Source organism: Meleagris gallopavo, chromosome 23, assembly GCF_000146605.3.
Source record: "Meleagris gallopavo isolate NT-WF06-2002-E0010 breed Aviagen turkey brand Nicholas breeding stock chromosome 23, Turkey_5.1, whole genome shotgun sequence".
NCBI classification, from domain to species: Eukaryota; Metazoa; Chordata; class Aves; order Galliformes; family Phasianidae; genus Meleagris; species Meleagris gallopavo.
In genome coordinates this window covers 1,624,040-1,634,445 of record NC_015033.2, presented here as the reverse complement: position 1 = coordinate 1,634,445, position 10,406 = coordinate 1,624,040, and the positions used below count along the sequence as shown (strand labels likewise).

The 10,406-nt window shown below is 40.0% G+C and overlaps 1 protein-coding gene across 1 annotated transcript; it reads right to left on the bottom strand.

Annotated features, from left to right (window-relative positions):
- Positions 1–34: 34 nt before the first annotated feature.
- On the bottom strand, positions 35–9,921 carry LOC104914121 (kinesin-like protein KIF1B). The gene is made up of 12 exons (XM_010722742.3): positions 9,694–9,921; positions 8,852–8,936; positions 8,501–8,606; positions 5,037–5,151; positions 4,394–4,527; positions 3,865–3,926; positions 3,364–3,509; positions 2,869–3,108; positions 2,513–2,584; positions 1,813–1,934; positions 939–1,088; positions 35–454 (listed from the first exon to the last, which is right to left on the bottom strand). The coding sequence occupies exons 1-12, from the start codon at positions 9,904–9,906 to the stop codon at positions 202–204; spliced, it is 1,698 nt and encodes a 565-aa protein (XP_010721044.2). The 5' UTR covers positions 9,907–9,921; the 3' UTR covers positions 35–201.
- Positions 9,922–10,406: the final 485 nt, after the last annotated feature.

The window sequence follows — 10,406 nt, the reverse complement described above, 5'->3', positions numbered from 1 at the left end:
AAAAACAGGGCCATTGTACCAACAAATGCTCATAAAACCAAATACAATTCAACCCAGCAGTTAGCTTCAGTCTCTCACAGAATTATGTACAAATCATAAGAATCTTGAACAAATTGGGAACCATGTGGGCAGAAATATCAGATGCCAGAGAAGTCTCTAAAACGGACCAGAAATGACGCACAGGATATTATGGATGCGCTACTACCCGTAGTGATGATCCTGCTTTATATATGAAACAACAACAACTGCTCTCAGACTGACCTTTACCATCGCCTGCTGGTCCTCACTGTATTCCACCTGAGCCGTGGATAAGTTTATGAGCCCTCTTTCCACAGGATCTTTGTCACTGTTGTAAATAAAAACATAGGGACGGCGGACCACCACAAAGTGCTTGGCCCAGGAGCTGGAGAGTGGCTCTTTGAAGTGGAGGTATCCTTTCTTTGACACCACAGAGCTGGCAAAACAAACAAACCAAAGAAAAAAAACACCACAGATAAATATGAATAGGTTTTCCCCTACAGAAGGCACCTACTACATACTTCTATGAACTGCAAACACTACACAGGATTTGGTCCCTAATATTTTCTTAATGTTCCAGACAAAAAAAAGTTTTTCTACAGCAATCTGAATTTTGTCATCAAGAACCATTTAAAAGTCTGACAGAGAAAGGACCCATAGAGATCTCTACTTCAGTGACTCTTAGCCATAGTTTTGATGGTAAAAAAAATATTACATTTAGGTCATTAGAAAGTGAGTTAGTAGTGCAGGAAATGAATTCTGCAGACATCAAATATCAGTATAACTCTTAGCAATTCTGCCCCCCACTTGCTGTCACCTGTTTACCATCCTTAAGTGGAGTATGGAACCTATAAGTCTCATAAGCCCTTGTGACAACATGCAGGAAGCCAAGATAACAGCTACGAGAACTGAAAGTATACCCTGGTCTGATTTCCTCAATATCAGGAACGAGATTCAGGAATTCATTCTTTCCAGCTCTGGCAAGATAGGAACTTTCTACTGCAGGAATTATATGGAACTGCTCCATCTCAGGACAGGGACTGGAGGCACGAGAATTTGCTTCTGGTGTCCTTTAAATGAAAAAAAAAAAGAAAAGGAAAAAAAAAAGGGTGGAGAAAAAAGTAAATCACAAAAAGCAACTGAATCTGACAACAGAATTTAAAAGCACATCTACAACCTAGCCTGTCTTGCGAGCTTCATCTTCCAGTCCAAACTTTTTGTATGACATTGGGAGCCTTCTGTACAATATTAAACATAACTTCCTTTCAAATGTGTGGAATAAACTGTTGTAGGGAGATAAGTAGTAACTGTCAGTAAGCAATTTCCAGCTACTTCTGCCTTGTTTCTCTTGTAAAACGCAGTCACAATACAGAAACATATCTTACTACAGTTTGGTGGTTACTTAGTACTCCTCTCACAGATGTTAAACAGAGAAAGAACAAAGGTAGTTATTTCCAATTCATCTATCGATACAGCTGAGAAAAAGAGATTTTTAAAAGACCTCAAAAAAAAAACACAACAAAAAACAAACTTGTGGACTCCACTTGTCAAAGATGCACTGATCCTCAGAACAACACATCTGAATGTTCTTTCACCACAAAGGATAAAATCGTCTCAGAAGTAGAAAACAGTGGGAAGAGAATAACTGTGCAGCAACTGCAAATGGTAAGGCACAGTTCTACACAGAGAGATATCCAATGTAGAGAAAAGGAGGAATGGGGAAAACTCAGAAAACAGCAACGAGTTAACGAGAAATACTAAGAACTATTTCTATTATCCACATCCTGTACTTACTTCTGATCAATTGAATTGCATCTTGAATCCACCAGAGAAGGACAGGTAGATGAAGGTGTGAGGGTAGCACTGCTGAAACTTGACACTGATGGGTCCCGTCCAATGGGGGAAATATCAGACAACTACAGGGACACATACACACAAAATATCAGAGAGATTTTTTGGCAGCTGGCTAGCTAGAATGCAGTATTTCATGTGCAGAAGGCTCAGACAATAGAAAAGTATTTCCCTACTCAGTGGTATAATAAATTCTTGCATAAAACTGGAATAAACCCATCTCTGGGTTAAGATACAGCAGTTTCATACGCACTGCTTGCTATTTCCAGTTATTCCCACTTTGACTTTCTCAACAGAATATCAGGTTGCCTGGTTTGCCATGTGGTGTTACCTGTTCCTACTGCCAATATTCTTAAGAGTGATAAATTTTTTTGCATAGGGAAAGTGGATACAATTATATAAGCACCTCCAGTCTGCTGATGAGCTAGAAGCTCTACCATTGTTCAAGTTCACATCACCTCTAAATTCCTTCAATAGTCTCTGGAACCTGATACTGAGTAGCCAAGTACTTCAAACAGACTGCATTTAAAGGGAGCTAATACAAACTGCTCAGTCTCTTCATACCATCAACAGATTCTACAATCTACAAATATATTGTTATTGTTCTACAAATATAGCATATTGTACTGTATGAAGTCCTTACCTTACAGTCACTGATGCTGTTGTACACTTGGTTAAACTCCCGATTGAAAGTGTGAGTCAGAAGCTGTAGACACTGAGAGGAGGAAAAACAAAGAAAAGGATTTTAATTTTACCTTTTCAGGGAAATTAGAGCAAGGCAATCTGTGACACATTTGGGAACCCCGAGAAAATATGGAAATTCTAAAGTGAAAAAAAAAAACCAGAAGAAAAGGGGAATAACCACTTCTCTTGTTAAAATTGTGAAGTTTAGTTTATAAAACATCTAATGAAATTCACCAGATTATCTGGGAAGTTCATATACTTCTTCATCTTTAGTAACTCTACTCAGACCCTTGCTGCTTTTCTCCTGTGTTATACCTTGGTGGCCAGCTCCTTCTCACGATCCACCAGACTTTCTATGTCTGTTGAGTCATAGCCACTGCTCTCACTGGGCGTCACAGCACTCTCAAATGTGGTGGTGGAAATCTGGGAGGAAATGCTGGTGGAGGTGCTGAGGGTTCCACTACTCAGACTGGGAGACAACGAGTCGCTCAGAGACTTGGGGATGCTGTCACCAAGCTTTTCACGAAGCAAAAGGAAATGCCGGGTTTTTTCCACCTAGAAAAGAAAAGAAATGAGTATCACCTGATCCAGGACACTCTCTATTTACACCCACTTAGTTCTCATGTCCTCGTAAGATTCACACAAGTAAACATTTCCATCTACTCTGTAAGAGAACATATTTAAATCTCAACTTTGAGAATAAACTCAGATTTGGGAACTGCTCAGCTCAGAAGGTCAGGCAGTACCTACACTAAATGCAAACTCAGACGTACAGCAGCCCTTTTGCTTTCACTTGCTCTCTTCACATACCTCATGCAGCAGCTCTAGTTTCTCCAATTCCCACTGATGTTCCAGAATGAGGCTGTCTCCTCGGGGCCTCCAGCCTGCCAGGTTCTCCTCTCCACGCACGTATGCCACAGATGTATCCAGGACTTTCCTCCTCCTCCTCTGCATTCCTGAGCAGTCAGAAATAATAGCACGCTTTTTAAAAACATAGTCTGAGGGAAAGCACCAAGAAGCACTTGTCAATCAGCAATCTGCAATGAATCAACCCGCTGCTGTCTGGCAGGAAACGCACAAGGCGATATGTTCTTTAACAGCAATCACACATCAGAGAGGTTGTGTCTAATTTGGCTTTCTTGCTTCACTCAGGTATTTTCTGTTTACTGCCATTAATGTTCTGTCACTCCTATGAAATGCAGAAACTGCTTCCCATCAAGATAGAAAGATTTACTCTGTTCTGCCTAGGATTTTTACTCTACTATTTCAGTTCACAGTACCTTTAATACATATACTCCTGTAACTGCTTACCGGGACTTCCTGTGTCTGCCATTTTGCATAAACTTAGTTCATAGATCCCAGTCACTCGATTGCTGTTCACAAGAAAACAAAGGAGAAAAAAAATATTATCTTCAAAAATAATGTAGAGTAGCTTTAGTTTTGTGTCCCCAAATGGAAGTTGAAGATTAAATCCTTTCTAGAACTACATTTAACAGAAAATAGCCAGGACATGCTGCAAGATCTCTAAACATGGCATTACCCTAAATTTTTATTTTTTATTTTTTTAATCCCCATTAAAAACTGCCATTGCAACAGCAGCTTTCAGTTGGGATCAGGATCACCAATATACAGGCTTGAAATATGGATCTCCTGTCCCAGCTGTTCAGACATAAGGTTGAAATAAGGCCATTAGAGAGATAAGCCATGAGTTTCACTGAAAAGCAAGTAAGAAAAAAAAGCTCAAAACCAGACTGGAGAAATATTAGCTAAGGCAGACCTTCTCACCGTGCCCTTCCCAGGGCATCTAACACCAAACAGCAAAAGTACCAACTCCACTTACGAATCTGGAGATTTGGAGTAGCCACTGCCAAAGAGATTGCGCAGCGATCGTGGCGGAGAGATCTTGGCATCACGTGAATAAAAGACCATACAAACATCCTTTGTTATAACAGCAGGCTGAATGCAGTGGTCAAGCTAAGAAAAAAAAAAAAAAGAATGAATGAGTGTCTGCAGACAACTTTGCTAAGTTATACAACTTCTCTTTTTTAGTAGGACAGCTTCTTGAAATTATTCTTGTTTGGGTGTTTGGTGGGGTTTTTGGTATGTGCTTTCACGAACGAGAATGTTAAAATCATCTTGATGCATCTTGTGGGTGAAATAATTGTATTACAGAGAACAGCAGCATCTCACAAAACCAACAGCTAGGCTGCTGTTTGCAACACTGGTAGTACATCAAAAGATTTAAAGATAGAAAGATAGATAAAATGAGGCATAGAAAGGTAATAAGGTCATCAGTTTCACCTCACTGGTTGGCACTAGTGCCTTCAATATGTTAATTGGGAATAGGTTTTTCCACTTCGTTCTCAGAAAATTAATACCGACTTCCACTGGCTTCAGGATTTCAGTTCTCAGATACACACTGCCTGCTGTTTCCAGTGGTTCTGTATGAGCAACAACCAGAAAAGAAAACTCAGAATTCTAACCTCCAGGTAAGCAGAAAGGGTCATATATATCTTCTCTCCATACGGAGTCACTCGATTGAGGAGAAGGGAGTTATGCAAGGAGCTATCCCAAACTGCTTCAAACCGATAAAAGGTCCTGGAAAAAAAGCACAGCAAGAGCTCAACAGAGTTCCTCTGCACCCCTCCCTCTCACTGGTCAGGCAAAATTCTTCCTCACCACCATCCAGCGCAACAGTTACTGACCACAGTGGTCTGCACAACAAATACTTGAAGCAAAAACATCTTTCTTCTTTCTCAAGATTACTTCTACTGCAAATAGTTTGGCATAAGATGCTATTGCTTGTTTTCAGAAAGGCTCACATAAAAGACAAAAGTAGGAATGTAGAAGAGAATAAAAGCTATTGTAGCACCACAGGGAAGACTGTTTTTAAACAGAGCTTCTCTCTATTGATTCAAGTGCAAATCAGCCCAGATGGATCTCCAAAGTGTATGGGAAGATTAATTCATTTTAAATCAACGCTAATCCCATATCATAAGACTGGCATTTAGTAACAGAAGACATCTTTGTGACAGTGATATAAAACCAGCAGTTTCTGATAGCTAATCAGAATGATTGACAGGCAGGGATAAGTCCTGAACTCAAGCAGTAAAAACTTCTTTCCATTTCCTTAATAGTTTCAAGTGAAAACTTGCAGATCTAATGCAAACTTTCTAAAGAAATCTCTTTGATTTGTACATGGCAAGAAAGGAGCTGAAGCCTCCCACAGTTCTACTGCAGCAATCAGGAAAGTTCATTTGTTCAGGTAAAAGGTGAGAGACAGCATCACACAAAAGACATCGAAGTCCTAATTTATGGTGTCAAAACTGCACTCTCTAACAGAGGCTTCAGAAAACAAGCTCTCTCCTTTTTTTTTTTTTACACCAAAGGAGGCATAAACATTAAGCACTAAATGCTCCCTTAGCAAAATGGTGCTTTTTGGATCAATGTCAAGTTGGAGTCAAACACAGCTTTGAGACAGATATTCTATTGGATTTTGTCTAGCCAGGAAGATAAATATACACAGGCCTGTCTGTCCAAACCAGAACTTGCTAGAATAGTCACAAACAGAGACAACGAAATGGAAGTGAGCAAACCTCTTTCTGTATAGCAAACATGAGTAGTAAAATAGAGCACAGAAAAAGCAAAGCACAGGAAAGAGGAGAAACACGTGGAAGGCACCAATGTACAGTCAGAAATGATTTTTAAGTGGATTTTAGTGTTAGTTAAAGGTGGTTAATTGAAAGCACTGAAGACTTAAGCCTTCTCTTTTTCAAACAGGCAGAACTCAGAAAGCAGACTGCACATTGCCCGAGACTGTGCAGCCAGCACGCTTGGCTGTGATCCACAGGAAAACCTGGAAGGTGAAAGAGGAATCCAGTCTGAGCAGCTACTAAACGTCTCGCTTCTTTGCCAACTGGTAAACTAAGAAGTAGCAACCACATGGTTAAATTTCATATGCAAATCCAACCTAAGAGTGGAGGCTGAATGCCAGTCACATGGCAGCCACAGCTTTTTGTTCAGTGCAACTGTGAGCTGGAATTTCAAGTAACTCAATCATTCAGCTCTTGCCTTGGTGCTTCAAACATGGCAAGCATTACAGAGTCAAAGACAGTAAGAAATTCCAAATCTAGTTTTGACACAGAACAAAGGAAGAGAACTATGAAGGACCATGAATAGAGACTGCATTGTGACAGTACATTCTGAGAATCAGAAAGACTCACCTATGGAAGCTGCCTACTGTGTGCGAAGGAAAATTTATCTTCGCACATTCTTTACTGAATTTTACCTGAATAAATCCCTGACAAGGGGCAGGAGGAGATGTACTACTTCTACAAGAGCTAAGCTGTGCGCTAACGACATTCATTAACTAAAAAGGAGATGGCAGCAATACAAAATACATAAAGCATTCTATTTTCAAGAATCTTTATGTGCAAGAGAAGCAAACAGAAAATACCTAGGCATATCCTTATCAAGAAAGAGCCTGTAAAAACACAGAAAGAGCTTTGGTTAGTGCAGCCAAAAGCAGAACAGAGAAGCAACAGCCGAGAGGAACAGAAAAGGCTGACAAAACAAAAACACCATAAAACAAGTCTGTGGACAATGAACAAACATAAGACATGGATCAGAGCTTCAATTGCACACCACCACCCTGCCATGAACTCATCTCCCATGTTAAACTTTGGCACTTCATTGAGATGGTCAGCAGTCTCATTACACCAATCCTCATCCTTCATCCGTCCAAGCAACCTTCTTGATAAGAAACTACAGAGCTATACAAGAGTTTCTTGAAACTGCTAGAGCACAGAAGGTACAGCACTTCTCCACTGCAGACCTAGTAGTATCAGATTGGAAATCTTCAAGTCCCAGAGATACTGATTCATTATTTCAAATACACTAGAAGTAAAATACCCAATTCTACAAAGAGGCAAGAGATAACTGCTAAAAATACTGTCACTGTACATGTTTATAAACACTAGGTGGCAGGAAAACTTTCAGTTGGCAGGAGCAGCATCCTGATCCCACCTTTAATATTGCAGTGGTATTTCAAAGTCCAAGCCTCTGATGGAAAAGGAAATTAGAGGCTGTTTCATTGCCTGGAAGCACAATGCCTCCAGAATTCAACAGCTGCTGCAGAGACAAGCTCCCAGACAACCCCTCTCCCTCCAAAGGCTCAGATACATTTCAGAGATATTCCAGCTTTGCACCAGCTAAGTGGAGCCACGGAGCCGTCAAGTGACTTGGTTATGTCAGAGCAGGAACAGACTTTGCCAGCAACACAGCACTCTGCTTCACTGCCCTTCGTTACAGACACTGGAGCAAAACATCAAGGAGTCTAGCTGATCTTCGCAGCAGTGCACTCAAATGAGGAGATATATGCAGCCAAAAGCATCTCAGAGTGGAGCCCTGCTGTTGCCCGAATGATTGCAGTGCAGTTACATGGAACAAACATCACCTTATCAGAATTCGAGTCGATTTGTGAAACATCTTTATAAATCCATAAACTAAGAAGTTTAATTTAAAAAGCATGGCTCTTGCTTAATTCATCACATGCTTGTTTCAGAACTAACACAGGTATTCATGCAGCCATAAATGTATCCCTCTGATATGGCCCTTCTTACAATGCTTTATTCTAGCAACAAGCCTTAATGTCACTTTACAAGTTCTGGCCTGAATTCTGAGATTCTCTTAAGCCTTTCCTTCCTCCCATAACTGTCCTTACAAGTGGAAAGTCATCCAAATTATCAGAGTATCTTTTATGTAGAGGAACAGACTTCAGCTTTATCTAGAAACTACTGTAGCACTCATTCTCTGCCTGCATACCCTGCGCCCACGGAATTCTGCATTTAACCATTAGCAACATTCACAGTTTTTCAAACATTCTACCAATGCTTCACATCAGAGGAATTTTAGATTCCTGCTACAAAGAGTCTCTTTACATTCTTACCTATTGGAGCTGTGAGATGACTTCAGGTATTTTGCAGAGATAATATTCAAAGACAAAATAGCATCCACAGCAGCTTCATCTACTTCTGCTTTGTTTCTTATACGTCCTGATAAGGGGAGAAGGGGGAAATCAATTAAATCTTGAAATACAGAAATAAACTGTTTTTCCAAATTTCAGACTGTGATTAAAGCAGCAGATTTAAGTGAAAACTGCAAGATTTAAGTTTTTCTTCCAGATCCAACTCCTCCCATATCCAATACTGATTAAGACAGCAGAGAAAGACTTGAAGAGAAATTACCATTAGCAGTTTTTCTTCTTCACACAACACCACACAGAGCAGAACACACTTACCAACAACCAGCTCTCGTACATCTTTCCAGTGCAACTCATTGCCTTTCTCGTGGATAATGGTGACTGTGATTCTACGTTGGATTCCCTGGTAGAGTTCAAAACCAAAAATTTATACTGGGGAAGTATTCCCACCCCACACACTATCATCTCTTTTGCACTTACGCTGTAAAAACACATAGATCAAAATTCTTTGTTTTATTAAGGAAATAACTGAAATACAACCATTATTCCCAAGCTAAAGAGTTTTCCTATCCATCTAAGAAAGAGAATAAGTGCAAAGTCAACAGTAAAGTCTCTGAAAGTGAACTGGGAATTTGAACGCAGAGAAAAACAAAGTCTATGAACAATATTGAACTAGGACTGTCTTTTGAATCCAGCTAAAGACAAATTATTATTAAGGATTATTACAGTAGTATTTGTGATTAATTACAAGCATTTAAAATGCACTGAGATGTGGTCATTGTACAGATCTGTCTTACAGCCATATGCAGTAAGAAAAAAAAAAAAAGGAAATCTGAGTCCACACACTCTTTTAGTGATCCTGGTGCAGAAGTTAGAGAACACCAGAGGCACTCAGCTGGTGTTTTTTAAAAAGACTTTCATCTTTTGTGATTAGAATGCACACCGATAATCACAGGAAACAGCACTATACCAGAGGTCAAACATTCTCCACAGTGCTCAAAGCTTACAGACTAAATTCAGACTGATAGATGGCTGACCCTACAGCTATCATTAGACAGCTGTACAGGAAAGGAAAAGACATGAGAGAGGCAAAAATCTATCATTAGCACTCTAATCCCCTGCAGAGATGAAACTTGCTGCTCTACAGCCTTCATGAGTACCTGGTGAAGCAGGAATGTCCCCTGACAAGGCAGGCATCCAGTGTGGTCCACAATAGCAGGAATATACCTGTGTGAGACACAGAAATCAGCATGCAGGAAAAACATAATAGCACTGCAACAGTAATCCGTATTCTGCCACCAACATTTACCTCTCTGTATAATATCTGAAGAAATAAGACTGCTTCTACCAACATTTACAAAGGATTTGTTCATTGCTGATAAAAACGCACGGCTAATGGTGGTGACTATATTGAAAAATAGTGTTTTATAACCAATTTGCTCTGTCAAATAGTGTTATTGTGCTCTTCTTATCTGCTGTAGTTTCCATGGAAGTAAGTAGGAGACATACTTTCAGAGTGACCTACATACATTCAGAGATGGGGATTCCACCACTGCCCTGGGCAGCAGTACCAGTGCTTAACCACCACTCAGAGTGAAGAAATTCTCCATGACATCCAATCTAAACCTGCTCTGGAGAAACATGAGACCATTTCCTCATGTCCAATCTGGAAAACTCTGTGGAACTCACTTCTCAGTATCATGTCTGAAGACTTGTCAGGGCAAGACTTTCTGCTTTGCAGAGGTTAACATAAAATATACTACAGAAGTCATCTAGCCAAGTCTCTGCAAGTAATTTAAATTCATGGCCTAAGCACAGGAAAAAAAAAAAAAATGACTCCAGCCCTGTTGGGGATGCTATTGGACTTTCAAAT